General features: G+C 46.9%; 1 protein-coding gene across 1 annotated transcript in view; it reads right to left on the bottom strand.

The window, feature by feature from the left end:
• Nucleotides 1-5,087: 5,087 nt before the first annotated feature.
• The window catches only part of LOC123253716 (chromosome-associated kinesin KIF4A-like), a 29,163-nt gene continuing 9,217 nt past the window's right edge, over nt 5,088-25,033 (bottom strand). The window contains exons 2-10 of the mRNA XM_044682866.1: nt 16,882-17,011; nt 14,013-14,183; nt 13,663-13,770; nt 12,335-12,412; nt 11,860-11,958; nt 11,134-11,301; nt 7,444-7,560; nt 5,998-6,120; nt 5,088-5,831 (exon numbers count right to left, since the gene is read on the bottom strand). Coding sequence (XP_044538801.1) covers nt 5,619-5,831; nt 5,998-6,120; nt 7,444-7,560; nt 11,134-11,301; nt 11,860-11,958; nt 12,335-12,412; nt 13,663-13,770; nt 14,013-14,183; nt 16,882-17,011 — 1,207 coding nt within the window. The 3' untranslated portion in view covers nt 5,088-5,618. The remainder of the gene's footprint in view (nt 5,832-5,997; nt 6,121-7,443; nt 7,561-11,133; nt 11,302-11,859; nt 11,959-12,334; nt 12,413-13,662; nt 13,771-14,012; nt 14,184-16,881; nt 17,012-25,033) is intronic.

Raw genomic sequence — 25,033 nt, 5'->3', positions numbered from 1 at the left:
CCCTCCCTTCCTCCCTTTTCTGTCTCTCCCCCTTCCCTCTGTCTGTCTGTCTGTCTGTCTGTCTCTGGCAGGCAGGGAAGAGAAGAGAAGAGAAACCTCTCACTAGGCCCCACCTCTTCCCTCCCACAGTGGCAGGCCTGAGTGGGACCAAAGGTACCTGGAACTTCAGAGGCCCTCCCTCCCCTCTTCCCTGATGGGAATATAGCCAGAGAGGTGAGGGAGGCTGGCCCTGGCAAGGAATGCGACACCACCCCTGTTCTGGACTAGCTAGGGTCACAGAAGTGAAGAGCTAAAGGCAGCACAGCTTTGGAGGTGAAAGGGAGGGGCCCAAGGTCCTTGCTTTGCAGATAAGGTAGCTGAGGTGCAGGGAGGTCAAGTCCCCTACATAGTCTGTGGCGGCCGGGATTCGAAGCACTTGCTCCGATTTCATCCTTGCTCCTATCCTGTTCTGCCCTGGCCGTCCCATCCCATCCCGCCTGCTCCCACGGACTGGCCCTACTTTCTCCCTGACCTTGAATCTCTTCTTTGTCCTGGCTGCCCACATGCAAGCACCAGTGTGTTCCCCAATACTTAAAAACCTCTCACGTGATCTGACCATCTCCGTGAGCTATTGGGCTCCATCTCTCCTTCCCTTCATGGCCTAAGTGGAGAAAGCCACCAGTGCCTCCATCTCCTCTCTCCTCTGCATTGATCACTCTTTTCCTGGCTATGCTCTCCTCTCCAGTACTCCTCCTTACACTGCACTGTCCTGGCCTTCCTCCTAGCTGCTTGGCTGCTCCTTCTTAGTCTCCTTTGCTGTGTCTTGACCCCTGACTCTGGGGACTCCCCCAAGGCCACGTCTCTTTCTTTCTATATTATGTCACATGATCTCATCGGCTTCCCTGGATTTAATGATCACCTCCATGCGGAGCAGCTCTCAGGCCTAACCTCTCTCCCAAGCTAGACTCCCATTGCCAGTGACCTTTTGGACTTCTCAAGCGGATGTTCTATTCACATCTCAAAGCAGACAGATCCCAAAGTGGCCCTCTCAACCTTTCTGTCAGACCCTCCTTCTTCCTGATTTCCTTATTATTGTCGGGGGGGGGGGGGGGGGGCGGGCACCCGCCTCCTCCAAGTCACTCCGTATCACTTGTGACTCCTCTCTGGTCCTCCACTCACTCCACATAGCCAGCCCTTTCTGGTGCTGCCTCAGAACCTCCTAACCTGGATCCCTGCAATGGTCACCCATCTTCTGTGAAAGACTTTCCCTGGTTCTTTCCTTCTGAGATCACTTGCCATTGTGTCTGGTGCTCAGGGAGGAGGGGCACCTTGGGTGCAAGGGCTCACCAAGCCCTTTTCAGGGCTGTTCCTCCACCCACCTGTGGCTCCAAGAAGCTCTCGCACGAGCAGAGGCCATGCCCCACTTCAGCCATCTCAGCAAGCGGGCTAAACCTGTCAGCGAGTTGCGTGGTGTCTACACTTCCCTCAGTGAAAAGGGTAGATGAGAACAGTTTGTTGCGACAGCCCCAGAGGTGGCAGAAACGGGCATTGTGGAGCACTCAGAACTTGGTCCGCCATCGAAGATGCCCAGGTCATCCACCGCACCCTCACTCAGCGCCAGTCATTCGAACTTTTGTCTGCCCACTGGATTTGCGTGACTGAAGGAGAGAATGAGGCTGATGACTCCGGGTAACTAACTGCCTCGCTGAAATCCAGTTCAAGCAAGTCAAGGCCTCACTCGGGATGTCTTCGGTCTTGGAAGATGAAGGACAAGCAACAACACTGCACTCATACCGCCTACCTCTTGTACGGACGGACAGCTTCCCGCGTGGCGTCTCTCTCGAAACAAGGGGAGCTCCTTGAGGGCTTAATAAATGCGTGCTGGCTGACGGGCCAGGGCTCTTTCCTGATACCATCATCCCTCCCCCACCAACCCGTTTTGGCCGGAGCCCAGATTTGTGGAGGGAACATGCCAAAGTAAGTGTCCGGCCTTACTTTCCCAGAGAGGCAATGTGGAGTGGTGGACAGAGAACTGTGAAGAATACAGCTCAGGTTCCATCTCTCATGCACTTGAGTCCTGATCCTGGGCAAGGAGCTTTGCCCTTCTGGACCCTTGGCAAGACTCTTAAGGTGCATTGAGAGAAGGAGTTTCCTTATCTGGGAGTTCCCCATATTAACAAAATCATAGTCCTTATGACCTTATTTCCCCTTTGGAAGCTGCTTAGAAGGAGTCTAACCTGGGGGCAGCTGGGTGGCTCAGTGGATGGAGAGCCAGGCCTAGAGCCAGGAGGCCCTAGATGCCAATCTGTGTGACCCTGGGCAAGTCACTTAACCCCCACTGCCTAGCCCTGACCACTCTTCTACCTTGGAACCAATACACAGTATTGACTCCAAGACGGAAGGGGAGGGTTTAAAAAAGAAGTCTAACCTTTATGGAGGGGGGAAGAGAAGGGATTAATGGCCATTTCACAGGTGTGTAAACTTGGAGACTTCAGCAGCCACGTACTCAAAAGGAACCCCCGACTCTAGCATAGCCCCTATGGTGGCAGGGCCTTTGCTTGAAGTCCCACCTCTGGCAGCAGCCCAGACCACTTTTGGACAACCAGAATTATTTTTGATCTTTTTTGCACCGCCTCGGCTCCACCACGCATGGCTCCTTGTCCTGCCCTCTGTGGCCAGACAGAAGGAGTCTTAATCCCTCCTTCACCAAAGACTTCTTTTAAAAAACACACTTCGTTAAGTATTTCCCAGTTACACGTAAACACTTTCTGTTCAAAATCCTCTTCTTCCTTCCAAGGCCTCCGTCTACTGAGGAGGCAGGCAAGCAATCTGATATGGATCTTGCATGTGAAGTCACGCAAAGCCTGTTTCCATATTAGTCATGTTGCAAAAGAAAACTCAGTCACACCAACCCCCGACAGACCAAAAGTCGGCTTCAGCCTGCGTCGCCCCGAGTTCCTCAGTCCTCTCCCTGGAGATGGAGAGCAGTTCCTTCATCATGGGTCCTTTGGAACTGGCTCGGATCATCTGACTGAGCAGAAAAGCCAAGTCCTTCCCCGGGAATCGTTCTTCCGATGTTCTCCTGGTTCTGCTTGCTCCGTTTCTCATGAGTTCATGCAAGTCTTCGCTTTCTGAAAGCGTCCTGCTCAGTCATTTCTTAGAGCACGAAAGAATTCCATCATGATCACATACTACGCTGTATTCGGCCGTTCTCCCTTCAATTTCTAGATCTCTGCCACCGCGAAATGCTGCAAGAAACATTTTTGTACGAAACGGAGGGCTCCCCTTCTCTTTGATCTTTTGGATCCAGACTTTGGAGTGGCATTGCTGGATAAAGGGGGATGCACAATTTCACAGCTCTTACAGCGCAGTTCCAAATTCTGTACAATGGTTGGACTGCTTCGCAGCTCCACTAACAACACATTAGCAGGGGCAGCTGGGTGGCTCAGTGATTGAGAGCCAGGCCTAGGGACGGGAGGTCCTAGGTTCAAAGCCGGCCTCAGACCCTTCCCAGCTGGGTGACCCTGGGCAAGTCCCTTGACCCCCATTGCCTATACTTTACAGCTCTTCTGCCTTGGAACCAATACACAGAATTGACTCCAAGACGGAAGGTGAGGGTTTGAAAAAAAAAAGCAAGGCATTAATTAGTGTCCCTATTCTCCACGTCTGCTCCAGCATCTGATAACTTGTGAGGTGGCATCTCAGAGTCAGTTTAATTTGCATTTCGCTAATCAGTAGTGATTTGGAGCATTTTTCCCCATATGACTATTAATCACTTTTTTTTTTCCTTTTGAAAACTGCCTGTTCATATCCTTTGACCATTTATCAGCTGGGGAAGGGCTCTCCTTTTTTGCCAATTTGGCTCAGTTGCCTCTATACGTGAGAAATGAGGTCTCTATCAGAGGAACTTGCTCTACGGCTTTCCCATTCTGGCTGCACTCGTTTTGTTTGGGTGCAAGTTTTTTGATTCCATGTCATTCAAACGACCCATTTTACTTCCTCCGAGCCTGGTCAGATGGGCAAATGTTTGCATGCTTCCTTAACTCCCCGATATTTGTAGCGCCATGAGAAACAGAGCCATTTGGATCTTATTTTGGTATACAGTGTGAGATGTTGGTCTCTGCCCAATTTCTGGCAAACTGCTTTCCAGTTTGCCCAGCAATTTTGGTCAGATGTTGGGTTCTTCGCTGCAAAGCTTGGATCTTTAGGTTTGTCACACACTGGATTGCTCTGGCCTTCTGCAATCGAATGTTGTGTCCCTAATCTATTCCACTCGTTCAATCTATTTTGGCCCCACCCAGATTGTTTTAATGATTAGTGTGCACCAGCAGTACAAAAGGCCTTTAAGAAAGGCTCCATTTATTCCCGTGCTTTTGAGTGCCGTTCTTGTACGTCCTCAAAGGATTTTTCTGAATCTATTGAGATAATCATCCGGCTCCTGTTGGTTTTGTTATCGAAATGGTCAGCGATGCTGATAGTCTCTCTCCCCAGTATCGAACCAGCCTTGCATTCCTGGGATAAACTCCATGCAGTCACAGGGCATGATCTTCGGGACGGACTGATGCAATCTCCTTGCTAGTATTTCTATTTAAAATGTTTGCACTGATATGCAGTAAGGAAACTCGTCTGCTTGTGCTCTCCATGATGTAGGTATAGAAACTATTTTTGGGGTCATAAAAGAAATCTGTCCACCAAATACTTAAATTAGCCATTTGTCCCCACCGGGAGTTTCCTCCAGCCTAAATATGCCCAGTTCCTTCAACTGCTTCTCACACGGCCCGCTCCTGATGCCTTGGACCAATCCCCTGTCCTGTACCCTGCCTCAGTAGCCTCTTCTGAATTCTTCTTTATCTTCTCAGTGTCCTTCCTGAACAACTGAGCAGATCCTTCACACGTGGCCTGATACCTTCTCACTCCGGGAAGTTGCGCCTCTCTGAATCCAGTCCAAGACTGTACCAGCATCTTTGGCTGCGACTGGTTTCACTGGATTCGAGTCTGCTCCTCCCCCCCTCCCAAACCTCAAGCCCACCACCTTCGGATTGGAGAGAAATGGCCAATTCGAGTTTTTGCAATTACCTATTCGCAGACAGACAGACAGAGAAGCCAGAAAGGATTCCAAAGTTTATTTATTCATCTAACAATGTTAACTTAACAAAGGGTCTTTAATAATTGCCTCAAGCTCACGAAGGCCAAGTATCTCTCGTCCCACTAAAACAACAGGGCAGGGCACACCCCTGTCCCAAGGTGGAACCTCTGTGCCTCCACTGCGAGTCACGCTTACTATCAGGTTAAGACTCCCTACAAAGCCTCGTCCCATGCTATGAGTTGATCTGGGGGGCGCATCAGGCTGATTTCCGACATAAATCCTGGAAAGGGAAAAACTTCTCAACTGACACGTGTGGGGCCTTTTAGGGTTATGGGAATGGCTCAGAAGTCAACGGTTCCAGGCAGCCTGCTCATAGCAGAGGCAGCATCTGGAGAGAAGGAAGATAATGGGGGGATGTGGAAGAGAGGGGAACAGCTTTCTCTTTATTATGCAACAAATATCCAGAAATCCAACAACCTCACTAACATCCCCCTCCCTCAGCAACCTCTAAACCAGCATGAAGATGCCTCCCAGGCAGCAGGCGCTTCTGACTTTAGGGGGCTCCGTCCTCTTCACTGATGGGGGTACAGCCAGAGAAAAAGCTAGTGGTACTATTTAGAACTCGCTTCTTCTTCTTCTCCCCTGGAGCCTTGTTCTCCTGGGAGGCAGCTGCAGGTCCAGGCTCCAGAGGGGCAGAGGAAGGAGCCTTCTTCTTTAACTTGGTGACTGTCAGCACCTGGCCCACGTCATACATCTCTCGAAGAATCTAGGAGGACAGAGATGGGGATGAACGAGCTCCTGCTCTGAGCAGAAGTCCGGCCTAACCACTCGGGCTTCATGTTGACCTTGAATGACAACTCTTTGTCATGGCCATCCCTTCTTGACATGGTCTTCTCACCCTTAGCCCCGCCATTCTTTATGGCAGCTCCTACCTTGTTATTGGGAGTGGCACAGACAGGATTGAAGAAGTTCAGCCCTGGGGTCACTTCTGTGGGATCCTCTAGCTTGAAGGAGCCTTCAGAGTCCTGGGTATTTTCTGCACTGGTGGACGCATCCTGAGAGATGGACAGGCAGACTGTTATGGGAAGAAGACCTGGCCTACTCCTCCTCGACTGGTTAGAAGCAGTGGGCTTGCCCGGCTCTGAGGCTGCTAATATCATTCAGAGAGTTAGCGTTTATAGCCTTTAAGAGGTACCAGTGTTAGCTGTTAGCCAACCGACTTTATTCCTGCCACAGAGAGATTTCCAGCAGGGCCATGACTGATGTCAATGAGAACTTCTCCTCATCCCCATTCATGATCCCAGTGAAAGGGCCAGCAGAGGTCAGACTGTCTTTGGGCACGTTTCCAGGGTAAATTTGAGAATGGCCAGGTGTGGGCAGCTTGGCACACTGTAGCGCGCTGTAGCACAGAGCTTTGTGGGCTTGGTTCCCCCAGATGGGCATCGCCATTTGGTAGGGAACTGCACCAGGTCCAGAGTTCTGAGATACCAGAAAGGCTGCGTCTACTCTCTCAAGTTGGGACCTTAAAGCTTGGTTCTCAGAGATTCTGGCACTCTGTGAACTGGTTGGGCCGTGCGGGTGCTCCTGACAGAGGCAGCAGGCTTAGATGGCCTTTCAGGTCTAAGTCTGTGAGCCTAGAAAAGAGAGCTAGATGTGAAAGTAGGAGGAAACGGCTAGACTTTCTAGCTTTGCGGCCACTGATGGAGCAATCACTTAACCTCTAGGTAAAATGGGGGATAATACTTAGGTGGACCTGCTTCATGGGGTTGTTGGGAAGAAAGTACTCTGGAACCCTTCAAGTCCTGGGTAGATACAAGGAATTAGAAACTGAATTCCACCAAAGCGAGGCCTATAGCTTATGAAGACTTTCCATCTCTAGCACCTGGCATAGGGCTTCCTACAGGAGGATACTTGAATGATCTGCACCAACCTAGGGGTACTCCCAGTATGGGAACAGGGCTGCACAAACTGCCCCATTTTCGGCAACCTGATGGGTTAAATATTTGGGAAAACCCAAGGGACTACAAGACCTCTGAGGCAGAAATCTGAAGGAGGCTAGCATGGAAGGAGGAAGACTGAGAGAGATGGACCTCTATCTACCCTTTGCTCCAGGCAGGGGTGAGAGGAGAGAAGGAAAAGAGAGAAAGCGTTTTAAGACGGTTGGCGTTACTCTCCCACTGTACTAGGTCACGTGGCTGATGTGTGGGGACTTGCTGAATTGCCCTTTTCTCCTCCCAAGGGCTCTATGGGAGGGGAGGAAGAAGTGATCTGTTTGTGTGAAAATAAAGAGATCGATCCAATTCAAAGCAGGAATTTGGCAAAAAGATGCTCAGGCCAGCAGGGAAAGATGAGCAGCGAAGGGCTAAGACATCACTCACCGCCTGCTGCTCGCGGTTCCTACACTTCCCAGGGTCACAGCTACAGTCTGCTCCGCAGCCCACCTTTTGCTTCCTGCACCCACATTGTTTATTTCCACACCAACCCTTGCAGGAGCACTGCAAAGCAGGAAGAGGAGAATCTGAATGAGAGGAGGTCAGAAAATCGAGGTTCTGTCCATTCTTCCTTCTAGCACTGGCTCTTAGGTTTCGGATCCCTGTGGTAGGCACTCTGGCATCCATATCTCCACAATCCAACGATACCTAGTGACAATCTGGAAAAGGCTTTTCTGGCACTAGCAATTTATCGATCCGTCCACCGCACATTTGTCAAGCACCTACTATGTGCCAGGAGCACTCTGTTAGGTGCTAGGGACAGAAGTAAAAAAGGAGGAAGCAAGCCCTCCTTGCGATGAGCTTTCATTTTAATGGAGACAGCAAGCACAGTATCAAAATATACACTGCATAAATACACAGTAACTAAATTCAAAGTAGTTCAATACAAGGCCAACTGGGAAGGAGGGCACGCACGAGCAGGTGGAGGGACCGTAGAAGGCGGTACCTGAAGGAAGAAAGGGACTCGGAAGGATCAACTTCCAGGTGTGGGGGACAGCCAGGGCAAAGCCACCGAGAAGGGAAATGGAGGGGTATTCAGTGTGAGGAACAGGGAGAAGGCTGGCTGGCTGGGCTAGGGTGCAGTGTGGGAGACAGCGAGAACCAACAAGGATGCCAAGGTCACTTGTGGCCGGGTTGTGTGGAGCTTTTGAACCCAAACAGAAGTTGCTATTTTCTCTTGGAAGCCACTGGAACTGGCTGCAGTAGGAGCTACGAGGGCAGCCTAGCACGTGAGGAGATAGCCTCTGGCAGCACCATGTGGACTGCACTGGAGTGGGGAAGACTGAAGAGGAGGCTGCTGTGAGTGTCTACGCTCGCCTAGAGTTGGTGAGGCTCTGAATTAAGGAGGGAGCTGTGGCTGTGGAAAGAAGGGGCTGGATGGGAGTCCTCCTACAAACGTAGAAAGGGCAAGATTTGGCAACTGGTTGATTGGAAATGTGGGGCTTGAGAGATCGTGCTAAGATGATCACTCACAGGAAATGGAAGGAAGGTGGTGCCTTAGACAACACCTGGGACGTTTGGGGGAAAGGGCCCCCGAGTTCAGTTCTGACACGTTGTGTTTGAGATGTTTAGGAGACATCCAGCTTGAAAGGCCCAATAGGCAACTGGTGTCATGGGACTGACGCTGGAGAGACAGATCTGCGGAGAGATGGTAGTTAAATCCACGGGAGCCAATGAGATTACCAAGAGTACATATCAAGATGGAGAAGAGGGCCTAAGACCTTGGGGAAGCCCCTCAGTTGGAGACGCTCAGCCAGCCAGAGTTCCTGAGAAGGACCAGTCAGGAGAGAACAGTGCCTGCCCTGCACTCTCAGGGACGAGAGAGTGCCCGACAGCAGCTAGGCGGAGTATGAAGACTGAGAAAACAGCCGCCCGACTCGGCAACGAAGAGAACGCTGGTAACTTGAGAGAGCGAGTTCAGTGGAGAGAAGGGGCCAGAAGCCAGGCAGGCAAGGATTGAGGAGTGAGAGGAAACAGGTAGAAAGACCCATTCCAACTACTCTAAGACCAGAGGCCAAGCAAAAGGAGGCAGAAAGAAGTGCAGGTTCCCTCCTGAACTCCTCCTCTTCCTCCAGAATTTGCAAAAAAGGGCTGTGATCCCGGAGGCCGGCAGTTCAGTTTACAGGGCCTTGTTCCCTTCTGAGCCTCACAGGCAAAAATGGAAAAGCTCCCAGGTCTTCCTCTCAATCCTCCTAGCTCCAGGCTATCTTATACTCGCCTGCTGTGAGTCAGTGGGAGGCAGAGACAAAGAGCACCAGGCTAAGGGCTGAGAGATCCGTGGGCTGGGCTTCTGTCTGACTCCCTGGACCTCAGTTCTCATCTCTAAAGAAAGGACAAGGATATCTTAAAGGGCTTACCAGATGCTTGGAAGAAGCTATGCGAAGCCTGCACCGAGGCCTGGGATTCCAAGCCTATTCTAAAGCACAGGCTCTAATCTAGTCTCACTTCAAAGGTTTCCAGAATGGCAGAGCTGGAGGGGATCCATTCCAAGCCCCTCATTTTTCTGACAAGAAAAGCGACGGCCCCTGGCACGGACGGATGCCTCGTCCCTCTTACTTATTCCCTGTGACTACAGACAAGCCACTGGTGCTCCCTGAGCTTCCTTTTCTTTATCTACGAATCGAAGCCAATGATATCCATCTTCCCTCTCCAAGATTCATTGTGAGGAGCTCTGGGAAGCTGTAAAGCCCAATATAAGTAGAAGTTGTTCTCCATGTTCAAGATCATTGAGGTGAGAGGCAGTTAGGTGGACAGAGAGCTAGACCTGGAGATGGGAATCCTGGGTTCAAATCTGGCCTCAGACACTTTCTAGCTGTGTGACTCTGGGAAAGCCTCTTCACCTCGGTTTGCCTTAATCCACTGGAGAAGGAAATGGCAAATCCCTCCTGCATCCTTGCCAAGAAAACCCCACAGACAGTATGGTGCATGGAGTCACGAAGAGTTGGATATGATTGAATGACTGAACAACAGTAACATGGCCAAGTGGCAAACTGGGCTCCTGGGGTGACTTTGGATGTCACTACTTTAGTGTATTCCATCCAGGCTCTTTCCTGATAACACAGCTTGTGTGCACCCTCCCCCCCACCCCACCCCCAAAGCCACAGAAAGGAGAAACTTGCAACTTTTAATCCGCCTTCCTACCAGCGTGGCCTACTAGTGTCTTCTATTACTCACCTCTCGGTGACTCCCTCACCCCCCTCAAGCCTCAAAGAGCTGCCATCTCCTAGGCGATGCCTTCTGCCCTTCCTGAAATGCCCTCCTCACCATACCAACCATCCCTCCCTGGAAATGCTGGCACACTCGGCTTGCCCACTACGTCCCCCCAGACTAACTCTGCCTGGCTCCCTGCTCCTAGCCTAACTGAGCTGACCATCCCTAAGTTAGCTGTATTCCTACTTGAGCCAGGCCAAGTGGTGCTCAAGAAAGCGAGACTAACTGAAGGACTCTAAACTCCCAGAGCTTTTCTCTGGTACTATGGGAGTCGGACAAGAAGCAGATGGCCGATGAAAGTCAGCTGTTCTCACGAGGGTCAATACCAATGAGAATGAACTGTACCCAATGGAAGGACTGAGCGGTCCCACTGGCAACGGGAAGAGCTGCCGCTGGAGAATGGACAAAAGAGACGCTGGAAGTGACCTTCCTTAAAATCATTAAAGGATGGGAATTAGGCAAAAATGGCTCACTCCCAAACAAAGACCTTCCTTCTGACAGGTCATATTGTTCCTGAATGGCCTTAAGCTGGCATCTGGGCCACTGATTCACGATTCTCCCAAAGTCAGTATCTTTCCCTTAACTCAAAGATGGAGAGTCAGTAGGGGCCCAAGTTCTTGACATTCTCAAATCGGTCTCAATGTAATTGTGGAACATCCACTTCTACAGACTTTGAACTGCACCTTGAAGGCAACTAAGAGTCATCTCTTGACTGCCAGGCTCACAGAGCAGCCTTCAGAACTGCCCTGGGAGAGAGAGGCAGGGCCTAAGAGAACATGGTTATGGGGAAAGTTGGCTCAGAGGCCTCACATGCTGTGAAAGCCAGGAACAAGGACTGTGGCCAGAGATTGGGGAAGTAGCTCTCACCCCTTGCACGTTCTTCTTGGAACCTTTGACTAGTTTTTTTGGCTTCCACTCATCATCGTCCTCATCGTTATCAGCTTCACTCCCAGAAGGCTCTGTGTTAGATTTTAGATCCTCAACTTCCATAGTTCGTAACAGGAGCTTTTCTTTAGCTGGACGGGAAGGCCTTGGCTAAGAAGAGAAAAGGTTATCGTTATTACAAGGTTAAGGTTAAAATAAACAGGCACCACATCCTTTCTGGCAGCTGCTCCCAGCTGCGTTTTCAGGGCAAAGTCTTCCCACTCTCTCAAGGATACTTTACTTGGCTTCTTCCCCAGCTAGGATCATTCTGCTTTAATCTTTGGCCTCACACAACTCTAGAAGGAATGGAAATCGGAGACAGAAATCTGAGGGAGTACTGAAGGGTTCCATGGTCTTGTGAGATAAGTATCTCTGGAGAGACAGCCGAATAATAGCTCTCATCCTTCCTTCTCCCCTCAGAGGCTGGGGTGTGACAGAGAACTCCTCTGCAAGCACTGGGCCCATCCAGATCTCCTGGGGGGATGGCAGCAGTCAGCTTTTCTCCAGATTTCCCTGGCCGGCCAAGGGCAAAAGTCATGCTGGGAAGCGGACATCGAAGCTCATGGTAGGAGTTTTATAAAAGGAGTTCTGGGAATCTACTGGCAAGTACCTAAGCTCCCAAACCAGGCTGTGAGATGGCATGACTAGCATTGCCTCTGGTTATTGTACCTTGGGTGGGACATATTCAAAGGAAGAATCTGGAGACAGAGTGGAGACATTTGGAAGGTGAAGTTTCTTCCCACTGACCACTTGGAGAAGGTTCAGTTTCTGTTTGAAAAGAAAGACAGAACTCATATGAAGCGTTGGGCAGCCTGCGAGCGCACGACCAAAACAAAAACGACTCAGTATCGGGTGAGCTTTGGGCTCCTCAGTTTTTTAAATCACGCTCAAGTCATGCCAAGGAACCACAGCTAAAGAGGCCGAAGGCCTTTCACTTTCCCAGATGAGAATTGGAGCTGGAATTAGACAAGGGCAAACCCCCAAATTCTTGTTCGGACATCCCATCTGGAAATACCTATGCTACTCAATACACGCTACAAAGTGTAAGCCATAGAATCATACTGAGGACTCTTCCTAAAGAGTCTTGGCTTCTGCGCTAACAAGGGCTTCCCAGATCTCACAGGTGGGTGGGAACAGTAGGTACCTGCTTGATGGCTTCATTCTCTTGAAGAAGCTGGTGGTTTTGCTCACACACTTCTCGCATCTTCTCAAGCTCTTCATCCTGTTTTCCAGGTTAGGTGGGGTTATTTTGGGCCCTGCATGTGGACTACCAGACGACTCACATGGATAAATCCCCGCTGTTACAAGGGTGTCAGCTGCTGCCCACTGGAGCAATGGAACCAGCCAAAAGTTCTTATTTCTGGCTCCTGGGAGTCCTGAATGCTCGGCCTTATTCCATTGCTCTCAGTAGCCTTGTCTCCAATACTGGCAGCTGTACAACTTCCCACTGCCTAACCCTATTAAGGACGCCTTTGCTGTTCTTGACTGGGTTCCAGCCTCCCTTTCCCTTTAGCAGAATGAATAAGAGACCAGTGAAGGTTCAGCTTTGTTTTCTAGCAGCTCAGAGAAATTTTGGTTGATGGCCTCAACTAGGGGAATGTTATATGCTAAGCAAGTGTGGGCCGCATTGTAGCTCGTCGGGCAGGTGGGCTTTAAGAAACCTACAAAACAGATTTGGGGGAATGGTGGGGGTGGAGGGGAAGTCATTCTAAGTTGGGAAGAAGTTAGCACTGTCGCATACTACGAGGCGCCTCCAGAAGAAGGGTCCTAGCTAAGAGCCTGTTCAGCAATGCCCCCAGGTTGCTGAGGGACTGCTGGATCACTTCCTGAGCAATGACAGCACCAAAGGACCAAAGTGCCCACCTGGCCTGTTGAGTACAAAAGCAGAAAGTGACATTCATTCCCCAACTATTCCTTAAACATTTATACTCTTTTCAAGATCTGGGATCGACTGGGGACATAAATGAAAAACAAACCCTGCCCTCGAGGAGCTGACAGTCTCCTGGAGGAGACAATAAGTCTGTCCAAGGCCATTTGAGGAGAGAGCACAAAACAACCAGGCAGGGGAGGAAAGGTTGTCCAGAGGAGGGGGCATGGAGTGTGAAGGAATCTAGGGACTCTAAGAGGCAGAGGGGAAGAGGAAGCACACTTTCGAGATGGGGGACGGCTTGCCTATGAAGGCACGTAGGCTGAAAATCAAACGACAAGCGTAGGGGAGAGGAAGGAAGCGAGTTTGACTTCTACTACAAGGGGCAATCCCTCAAGCACTTTTACTCAACTATTCGGAAGGTGTGTACTCTTCGGGGTGAGGGGACGGGTTGGGGGTCGGTCTGCGTGTTTCCTTTCATCAAAACAAACTTAGAGCAATAAAAAAAAAAACAACCTATACTGTAGGAGCACCCACTCCATGGTGAAGAATCAATTCTTCTTCCCACACAAGTCCTATGGCCTGTTGCCACTTCAGCTCAGTACCTGAAACTTGAGCCTGTCGAGCAGTTGCTGCTCCCGTTCACTCACGGAATCTTCTAGCTGTGTCTCCACCACTTGGTTCTGCTGCAGCTGGCTGAGCAGATAGAGCACCTGGAGAAAGGCAGAGCCCATGTGTTGGCTCGTTCACATGAGTTGCACCCAGAGAATTCAAGTAATTCTAGGTTAACCCAAATGCTGCTCTAGGGCATTGCCCAGTGGTGGTGGTGTGTGAGTAAGTACACTGTGCTCTTGGTGGGAACTAGCTCCAGGCCAGGGGCAGAAGCACAACATGGGCCAGACCTGTTCAGCACTACTGGGGAGGGAGGAAAGGGGTGTCCGGACAGCCACTGCACCTTCTCTTGGTGCTGCTGCTCCAACTTCATCATGTCCTCCTGCAGCTCATTCTTCATCTCGGTAGTCTGATCCCGTTCCTCAGTGAGCATCTTCTGCAGGTCAGAACAGCAGTCCTTGCTCTGTTTCAAGTGGCTTTCGAGTTTGCTGTTCTGCACTTTGGAGGAGACCAGCTAGAAAGGGTACGAGAAGATTAATGAACTCGGAGAACTGCTACTTTGCTAGGCACTAGGTTGGGCAATCTCCGTTTTCCCATCATGGGCAATGGACATGACTAGATTGTCTTTTAGTCTGAGTCTATTACCTTGGCCGGGGCACTATCAATCAAACTCTATGGAGACTTTAAGAAGCCTCTAAAGGGCCCTGGTTTGGCCTCTTGTCTCCAAACAGGCGATAGCCCGACTCTCAGAGAAATAGGGCACAGCGTGTCACAACTCTGACACACAACAAGTTAAGACAAACCCTCATGTTCAATTCGGCCCCACCTTATACTCTGCTCCAGGGTCAAAACATGCATGTATTGGCTGACATTGCATAAATGGGTCTTGTCTGCACATGTTTCTTCAAGGATATCATAAACGCTACTTCCCTTTGACTTCAGGGCCTCTACTGTGAACTGTAAATGTTTATAAAATGAATTGGGATTCTTTGACGAGATGAAATCGATGAACCCCACACCAATCAATATTGAGTCACCGTTTGTTTAGAGCCGACCAAGTGCCAGGCCCTGTGTTTAATGGCTGGGTAAACAAAGAAAAGGCACGAACATCCCCAGCTCTCAAGGAGCTTCCATTCTACCTCAAGAGACAATATAGGCCTCAATCAGTAGATGCTGGGAGAAAAAGGAAAGGCCTCTTGCAGGAGCTGGCCCCTCAGCAGAGTCTCAAAGGAAGCCAGTCGAGGAGGAAGGCCGTTAGAGCAAAGGCATGTATTAGTCGACACAGATGGGTATAGACAAGATACCTATAGAGGAGAGGGAAGGTAATCTTGAAAGGAACCGGGCAAGTGTGCTTCAGCTGAGTCTTAAAGGAAGCCAGAGATTCTAAGCCATAGATTAGAAGAAAGAGAAATCCAGACACGGGGAAAAGCCAGCACAAAGGCACAAAGACAGGAGATGGAGTGGTCTGTGCAAGAAATAGCAACTAAGCCAGCATGGCTGCGCTGTAGAGTGCACAGAAGGGCTAGAATGGAAGAAAATTGGATGTGCAGTAAAGGGGCTAATTCATGAAAAGCTTGAGATGCCAAACAAAGGATCTCTGATCCTAGAGGCAATTGGGAGCATCTAGAGATTCTTGAGTAGGGAGGGGAAAGCGCGAGATTTACACTTTAGGAAAATCATTTCAGTTTCTGGGTGGAGGCTGGATTGGAGAGAAACTTGGACCAGGGAGTCCAAACAGGAGGCTATTGCAATAGTTGAGCTGAAAGATACTAGGGAAGTGGCTGTGGATGATGCATGAGAGATGTTAGGGAGAGACACATTTAGAGGGAGATTTGGCGACCAATTGGTTACGTAGGAGGAAGAGGAGCAGAGGATAACATCCAGACCGCAAAGCTGGGGGAACAATAAGAGAGAAGCTGTGGCAATTTAGTGGGGAGAGGGGAGATAACAAGTTCTGTTTGAAATGTCCAACAGGCAGTTGGTGGGGCAGGACTAGAACCTAGAGTGAGACCAGGGTTGGATTAGAGACCTGAGAATCTTTGCATGCACAGAGATGGTAACCCAACCCAGAAGAACTAACAAGATCCCTAAGAGAGGCAGCACGGAGTGAACAGTCAGGGGAGGACACATTTACTGGTGGTCTGGACACATCGGTGGACGAGATATGGCAAAAGAGACGGACGAAGAGGAAGTGGACTGGCAGGAAGAGAACCAAGAGAAGAGAGGCTACCCAGGAGAAGATGGTCAACAGTGTCCAATGCTGCAGAGAGCTCAAGAAGGACAAGGATATCCAAGAGGGAGGGCCTTCAATTTGGCAATTCAGAAATTATCCTCGAGAGAGGAGTTTCAGTAGAATGAAGAGGTTGTAAGCCAGATTGCAGAGTGTTTAGAACTGAGAGAAGAAGTAGAGGCACCAATTGTAGATGGCTCAGGAGGTGAGGAGAAATCTAGGCCAACAGCTGGCAGCTATGGTGGGACTGGGTAATTTTTAAGGAAGGGAGAGACTTAGGTGTGTTTGAAGGGAAAGAAGCCATAGGAAGAGATGGAACACTATTGGAGGGAGTGGGGCTGGTGCTGGAGAAAATCTGTTGGGAAAGATGGGATGGGATGAGATCACATAGAGAGGGGTTGGCCATGGCAAGGAAACCAGACATTTACAAATAGTGGTGATACCCCAGTTGTAGCTTCAGACTCTTAACTTGTCTCATGAAACTGCCTAGACGAAGTGGTATAGACACTTAGGACAATTTAACCAAATCAATATATGCTCTCCTGTAGCAATTTAAGCTCCTATTTCCGGTCTGGATGGCAGTCAAAATGGAACAGGTGATTATCATTTTCCTTAGACTGGCCTAGTATTCACGCCAGGAGAGTCCATTCCTGGCCATCTCTTACTCAGAACCTACAACTTCTTTCTTAAAAAACAAAAAACAACCAACCCACTCCCTGCTCTGCGTGTGCGTGTGCGTGTGCGTGTATGAGCCCAGTCTACTAAGCGACACTGTACTCTGGGTCTGGGACATTGTCTTGACTGAAGTCGTGTAAACATCTTTCCTATCCTTCCTTCTATCAGACTTTCCCTTGCCTGCTAATCGGAATTATTGGTCTCATGTTGAAGTCTAGCATGATGAGCAAATAATGCTCCAGGCCAAGATCCTGTCTCCATTCCCACAGCCATTACCTTGGCTCCCAAGAACCAGAATGCCACTTACCTCTCCTATCAAGTATTTGAGAGCACACTTGGCTTCCAGAATGGTTGCAATATTTTCCCAGCGGTGCTTTGTCCTATCTTCATTGTCTGCATCCAGCAGCTTCTGTTGTAGGTCAGCGATTTGGGCACTCCTTTGGGAAAAGAAACAATAAAGACTAAGGAGAAGAGAACTAAAAGAGGCAGCATGCAGAGTAGAAAGGGCACTCGACTTGAAGTCAGAAGACCTGGGTTCAAATCCTGCTTCGGACACAGACCAGCTGTGTGTCTCTGGCCAAGCCACTAAAGTTTCCTCATCTTTAAAACAAGGGACTTGATGGCCTCTAAGATCCATTTAAGATCTACGAACCTTGAAGACACTCGCCCAGCAATTTTAAGGGCAATGAAACCAAAGAAAGATTAAACTATCTGGGTATATATTCTAGATTAATTCCTATTACAACCAACTCTTAAAATGAGACAAGTTCTTTTTTTGTAACGAATGGAACTTTATCTATAAATTGCACTTATTGGCTGTGCGGTCCCTTTCTAGGTCTTGATTTCTTCTTCTGGGGCTGGATCAGACAATTTCTAAAGGTCTTTGGAGCTCTAAATCTTTAGAGTCCAAGTCCAAGTCTCAGGACTAATCCTGAGAATTTTGGATAGATTTGGCTGGCCCAGAAAACCTTCTAATTTTATTTAGCGGCCTCCTCTTCAAATCAGCTTGAATTGTACCTGATAGGACACTTGTTCTTTGCCCTGACTGGCCCCTCAGCTCAGACAGCTAGCTGAGCAATAGGTGCTGAAGGAGAAGACATTCATTGTCTCTACACCTAGAAAGCTACCTTTAGAATTTCAGGTAGATCAGAAAGAAGCACACAAAAAAATGAGTTTATACTATACAGAATGAAGTTGGTAAAGGGGCAGCTGGGTAGCTCAGTGGATTGAGGGTCAAGCCTAGAGATGGGAGGTCCTGGGTTCAAATCTGGCCTCAGACACTTCCCAGCTGGGTGACCCTGGGCAAGTCATTTGATCCCCATTGCCTACCCTTACCACTCTTCTGCCTTGGAGCCAATACACAGTATTGACTCCAAGACGGAAGGTGAGGGTTTAAAAAAAAAAAAAAGAAAAGAAAAGAAAGAATGAAGTTGGTAAAAAGAGCATGAGAAAATCCAACTTCTCCCAAGTACTCTGAGCTAGGGCAATTAGGATCCAGGATCAAAGAAGCAGTGGGGTTTGTTCCCCTTAAAAAGCCCATTAAAAAGACCTTCTGTCTTAGAATGGATACTAAGTATCATTTCCAAGGCAGAAGAGTGGCAAGGGGTAGGCAATGGGGGTGAAGTGACTTGCCCAGGGTCACACAGCTAGGAAGTGTCTAAGGCCAGATTGGAACCCAGGACCGCCCATCTCCAGGCCTCTAGACATTGAGCCACCCAGCTGCCCCAAGAAGCAATCCAACTTTGACTGGATTCCCCTCTCTTCTACCTTCTCCAAACTTCCTCCAATTCAGCACAGAATGTTCCTCATGTACTTCCAAAACCAGCTCAAAGAGCATTTTCCTCAGGCAGCTGCCTCTCCTTAAACCAACTCTCTTCACTCCCTACTTGGCACACGCCCCCAGTGTTGCAGTGCCAATTTACTCATACGCATCTTATAGTCATTTCCACTCGAGAGCAAGGGCTTCTTGAGCTACTTATCTTCAATGCTCTGTGAAAACCAGGCACTCCAAAATGTATGATTTGTAAATGTACACAAAGACCAAGACACAGTGGGCACTGCTAGGAGATGTGTCCCATTCAGTCTGCAAAGTCTATGATCTGAAGTCAATCCAAAACATTACCCCTGAAATAGCTAAAGTGACTGCAGAAACCCCATGATGCTCAGCACTAGAAGACTTAACTTCTAGGCCCGACCTGATCGCTAACTTGGTAATAAGCTACTCTCACTGGTTCTCTCTCTCTAGAAGACATCGTCTTTAAAGGCTCCATCCAACGTTCTGTCCCAGAGATATTCTACTCAGACTTCTTTAAATCATTCTCAAGGATCCAGGTTATTGCTGTTGTTCTGTAACTGAGTCTACATTTCAAGCATGTCACAATCTTCCGCCTTTACAAATGAGGCCTTTGACACGTGGAGCTGCCAGATTTACTTATTAATTCCATAGAGCCAGAAGCAATCGAGTTTCCAATTGCAAATTGACTGTGAGTCTTTTACAATGTTTTAGGGACAATCTTCTTACCTCAGCTCCATCTCAGTCTCAAGGCTCTCTATCTGTTTTGTGACAGAATCATCCGATTCATAACACTGCAGATCAGCAAGTGAATACGTCCGCCTCTATAGGGAAAGATCGGGGGTTAAGGGAGAAGGATCAAAGAAGCACTGTTAATGTCTAGCACATTTCTTATATTTCACTACTGATAATGTAAAGCACTTTTTTGTTGCTCAGTCATGTCTGACTCTCTGGGATCCTATTTGAGGTGTTCTTGACAAAGATGTTGATGTATTGCCATTGCCTTCTCCCGTTCATTTTACAGATGAGGAAGCTGAGGCAAGAAGGGTGGAGCAACTTGCCCAGGATCACCCAGCTAGTGTCTGAAGCCCCATGTGAACTCAGGGAGCTGAGCCTTCCTGACTCCAAGCCTGCCGCTCTCGCCACCGAGCCCTCTAGCTACCCGGCTTTACTAACCTTAAAGGGCTATAGAAGCGCTAACTCTTTTACTACTCTCTATTTCTTGACTTTTTCTTCATTTTCCAGATTATTTGGATCACTGCTTTGTAATACGCATTTTCAAATTTAGAGTAAAGGCCATCCGAATTTCAGTCCTGCCCTGCCAGACCCCCAGGTGTTCCCTGAACATTTTTATCAGTTTGGTTTCTTCTTACAAATGTAATGCTGATTTGATTTAGCTCTAGAAAACAAACCCCTTCCGTACCCACAGACTTGGAGACTATTTGCCATTTTTGACTTCCCCACAAACCTGGGCTATTCCTCCAATTTGGGTATTTCCTTTATTTCAGACATTATAGTTTTATAATTATCTCCATGTGGCATACACAGGGAGGTCAATTCCCAAATAACTGACATTTGATATTGTAGCAAGTGAGGTTTCTTGTTTCTGTTTTTTCTTTTTTCTATCGCTAGTAAAGAAGAACAGAAAAGATCACCATGGCTTAATCTTGTATCCTGACACCTTGCTGAACCCAATTACTGCCTGCACTAATTTTGTGACGCAGGCAAATGGATTTTCCTCGCTATTTTATCAAGTCATCTATAAAAGCAGGTTGATCTCCTCACTTCTTTTTTCTTCCTTTTTAAAATTTTCATTTTGAATATTTTCCCATTGTTACATGGTTCGTGTTCTTTCCCTCTCTCCCAACCCCCCACCCCCACCCCGCCCCCGCCTCACTTCTGATGTTGATTTGCCCAATAATGGTGTCTTATCTTGCTGCAGTTTGAATACTATGTTGAATAAAAGCAGTGAAAATAGGCAGCCTTGTCCTGGGACTCATTTTTAGGGGGACTATTTGTCCACTACCTATTAGGTTGGCTCCTGGGCTAAGAACCCTTTTTATTGTGTTGAAAAAGTCCCTTTTATACCGTGTGTGTGTGTGTGTGTGTGTGTGTGTGTGTGTGTGTGTGCATGTGTGTGACAGAATAAATATCAGATCATATTAACAGTTTGATTTCATCCACTGTTGGCCACCTCCTGCTTATGTCGCATCACACCGAGTTTTCCTGATGCTGAACCAGTCTTGCCTATCAGGTGCAAACTCTGGTCATTCTGAATATTTGGGAAGAAAAAATGCTTTCATTCTAATAAGATAGTTTGCCATTAGGCCCAAATGCCGGAAGCAATTCTATTTAATTTAGCACGAATCGCCATCCAAGCCATTTCCAGCTTGGAGAGAGCCGTGGTGTGAGCTGGCACGTTTGCCTGTGCCTGCTCCTCTGCTCCAAGCTAATTTAAGTGAACGTTTAGAAGAATCCTGAAGAAGAAGAGATCAAACTATATTAAAGTCCAGTTTGGGGCTAACATTCCAGACCCCCTCAGTGCCCGTGCTTTCCCAGACTAACTACTTTCCTCAAGTTCCACATCTGAACTTTGAATGTAAGGGTGCGCTGCCCTGGGCAAGCTGTGGCGGCAAGAGCACGATCTTAGATCTTAGCTGCATGAGAGTCCCAGTTAGTAATCCTCATTAATGCATTTCAAAAGCTGGTCTTTATTTTTGCTCTCCCCACTTTTCCCACTAAGGGGAAAATCCGGGAGAGTTTTAGACGGGAGAAATCGCATTTTTAGAGAACAACCCAAAACATATAAAAGATATAAGTAACTGTTAAAATTTTAGGAAGAGGGGCAGCTGGGTGGTTCAGTGGACTGAGAACAGGTCTAGAGCCAGAAGGTCCCGGGTTCCCATTTGGCCTTCCTTGTCTAAGCTCCTTTCTAGCTGGGTGACCCTGGGCAAGGCACTTAATAATCCCCATTGTCTAGTCCTTACCTTACCTTCTCTTTTGTCTTGGGGCTGATACTTAGGAAGGAATGATTCCAAGACAGGCGGTAAGGCTTTAAAAGTGTTTTAGGAAGGCAGCTCCTAGAACACGCTAGATACATGATCAAAGAATACGAACAATTTTCAAAAGAAGCACAACTTGTTAACCATCTACTTGACGTTACTCAAAACTGGGGGGGGGGGGCGCAGGGGGAAATCAATACAATGAAAATGTTCAAAACAGAAAATTTGAAAATAAGAGATTACCAAAACGAAAAGAAAAAAAAAATCAATAATAGACAGGCTAATTTGACTAAAAAAAAAAAGAGAGGAAAAAGGTGAATTAAAGGAAAATGAAGAAATAGAAGAAATTAGTGGAAATTATGTTGCCCAAATTATGCAAATAAAACTGGCAACAATAAACTAAAATAGATGAATATTTGCAAAAATGATCAGATTAACAGGAGGAATAGAGAATGATAACAGAAAGAAATGCCTTAAATAACCCACTTGGGAGGGGCATGGGGCAGGGAGATTGAATAAATCATTGATGAACTCCCGAGGAAAGAAACCCCGAGGACCAGATAAATTTACATGCAGAAAGAAATTCTAACATTATATGAGCTGTTTGAAAAATAGCAAAAGAAAAAAGAAGGGGTCCTACCGAAATTCTTCTATGAAACAAAGACTGTTCTGATATCTAAACCAGGGAGTCAACTACCAATCAACACTGGTGTAAAGCTTGTCAATACTAATGAAGAAATTGTAGCAGTATATGTAAAAGGGCGATCTACTTTGACCAGGTTAAATTGATACCAGAATTGCAGAGAGCTGGAAAATGATCAACATAAGCAAACATATTTATAAACCAGAACTGTCACAAGAATCCTGGTTCTACTGTGGGAGGAGAAATGCAGAAGAAAACATATGATTTATCACTTGTCTATTTGGGTTTAGGATTTGCATGATAATACATGTAAGACCCAGTGGAACTGTTTGTCAACTATGGGAGAGGGGAGGGAAACAACAAGAATCATGTAACCTTGGAAAACGTATGTGTAGGTTTGTTACTGGAATAAAATGAAGAAAATTTAATATTTATTTTAAAATATTTTCTTTCTCTCCCCTCCCAGGGCTGACAAGCAATTCCACTGGGGTATACAGATGTTATAATGCTTAAAAATAAAGACTTTTTTTTTTAAAAGAGAGAGAAAAAAAGAATTGCTGCCTCTTAGTAGAGTTTGAGATCTGAATCTGCTTCTTTTCATTTTTTCTTTGAAATTCTTGACTTTTTGCCTCCATGAGAATTTCATCATCGTTTTTAGTTCCATAAAAGAATCACTGAGGAGGTTCATTTAGATGGTTGTCATTTTTGTTAAATTGATTCATCCTACACATGAGAAATGAACATTTTTCTCAATTAAAAAAAAAAAAAAGAATCACGGTTCTACTGACAGATGCAGAAAAAGCTCTGGGCAAGATACAATACCCACAGGGATCAAAGGACCTTTTCTTGATGATAGAATACAGAGTGTCTAGCTAATATGGAGAGCCGGTATTTCATGTCATAGAGATAAACTAGGGGTCTTTCCAATAAGATCTGGAGTGAAAGCAAGGCTCTCCATTGTCCTACCACTATTTGATGGAGGATTAGCAATAAGGAAAAAATAACGTGAGAAAACAAGCATAGGCCAAAAGGGAAAAGATTGCTGTTCACTTAAAGAACTGTAGAGAATCGGCCAAAAAATGAAACAATTAAAACCAAGTTGTAGGACATACACGGAATCCCCAGAAATGATTGGCATTTCTGCAGGGTACCAACAAATCCCAGCAGGGACAGAGAGAAAGAGAAATTTTATGTGAAGAACGACCGAGTCTATAGAAAATGCTTGGGAGTCTACCTGCCAAGATATACACAGGAACCATAGGAATCCAACCACAAAACACTTTTTACACAAACAAGGAACAAAATCATTGAAGAAGCATTACTCACACATGGCCAGGCCAGCCAAATTGACATGCTACAATGACAATACTGCCTAAATTCATTTGCCAAATAGTGGTGGGAGGGAAGTGGCACCTTCAAATTGTTTTCACTGGCATCTTTCATTAGGAGTGAAGTTGAACACTGTTGATTCGCCAAACTGACGTCATAAAATGGCAAAACTGCCAAATCCATTTGCTTATTTAGGACCAGACTGATCAAACTAAAATGATTTGGTCTTAGGTAAGAAATAGAGGGCAGTTCAGAGAACATACAGAAAAACATGGAAGCAAACACACACCACACAATAAACCTAAAGACTCCAGCGACTGGGTTAAGAACTCTATTAAAAAAATCCAAACAAGACAAACAAACTGCTCAGAAAACGGGAAAAGACCCTGGCAGAAACAAGATAGAGATCTACATGGCACGCTTTCTACCAAAATAAGCTCCAAACGGGCACACGATCAACAGAAATTGTGATATCATCATAAATTGGGGAAGTAAAGAAGAAATTGCCTTTTGGATCTATCGAGAGGGGAAAGGTTCTTGAACAAAGAGCAGAAAAGGACCATCAAGGAGAAAATGGACAATTTAAATTAGGTCAAATTGAAGAGTTTTTACACAACCAAATCCAAATACAGCTAAAATTAGAATTTGGAAAACAATATTTGCAGCAAGCTTCATTGATAAGGACGTCATTTCTAATATGTAGGAACTCATTTGAATTTAGAGTAAGAGTAATTTCCTAATTAATAATGGTCATAGGATACAGACAGACATTGTACACAGTAACAGCATTATTGGACGATGATTATCTGTGAGAATGTGGTTCCGATCTGGAACAGTCCTGAAAGACTCGTGCCAGGATTGCTCTCTACCTCTAGAGAAAGAACTGTTGGGGTTGTCTTCACATCAGTGTATCTTTGGTTTCACTCGGGGGTTTGGGTTAGGGACGAGGGTGCTCTTACAACCATGACCCATATGGAAGTGGGTTTTTCATGATGATAAAAATAAAATAAAAATGCTCTGGATCATTAAAATTAGGGAAATGTAAATTAAAGCAAATCTGAGGTCCTGTCTTAATCCCATTAGATAAGCAATGTTGACATAAAAGGAAAATGACATATGGGAGAGGTAGTGGGAAACCAAGCACGTTAGTGCACTCTTAGAGGACCTGTGAAATTGGTCTAGCTATTCTGGAAAGCAGCTTGAAACTATGACCAGCCCCCACCCCCATTAGTAAATCGTATACACCCTTTGACCCAACTTTATGAGTACTAGGCCTCAAAGAAAGAGGAAAAAAGGATTCCTATGAACAAAAATATTGACAGAAGCTCTTTTTGTGTTCACAAAGAACTGGAAACTAAGGGGGTGCCCACCAGTCGGGCAAGGGTGAAGAAATTATGACATATCATCAGGCTGTAAGAGATGATGAAGGGGATGGTTTCAGAGAAACCTGGGAACTCTTATATGAACTGATGGAGAATAAAGTGAACAGAACCAGGAGGATCATTTATACTCTAACAAAAACCTTTTAAAACCAAAGAACTTTGAAAGGTTTTAGAACTCTGATTCATGAGGTTAGCAACCAGGATTCCAGAGGACTGAATGAAATAAGCTATCCATCCACTGACAGAGAGGTTGTAGACTGAGATTCAATTTCTGGCCACTTTTCCTCTCATTCTCTCTCTCTCTCTCTCTC

The sequence above is a fragment of the Gracilinanus agilis genome, chromosome X (assembly GCF_016433145.1).
Source record: "Gracilinanus agilis isolate LMUSP501 chromosome X, AgileGrace, whole genome shotgun sequence".
NCBI lineage: Eukaryota > Metazoa > Chordata > Mammalia > Didelphimorphia > Didelphidae > Gracilinanus > Gracilinanus agilis.
The sequence above is the reverse complement of the archived record's forward strand: the minus strand, read 5'-3'. Positions and strand labels throughout refer to the sequence as shown.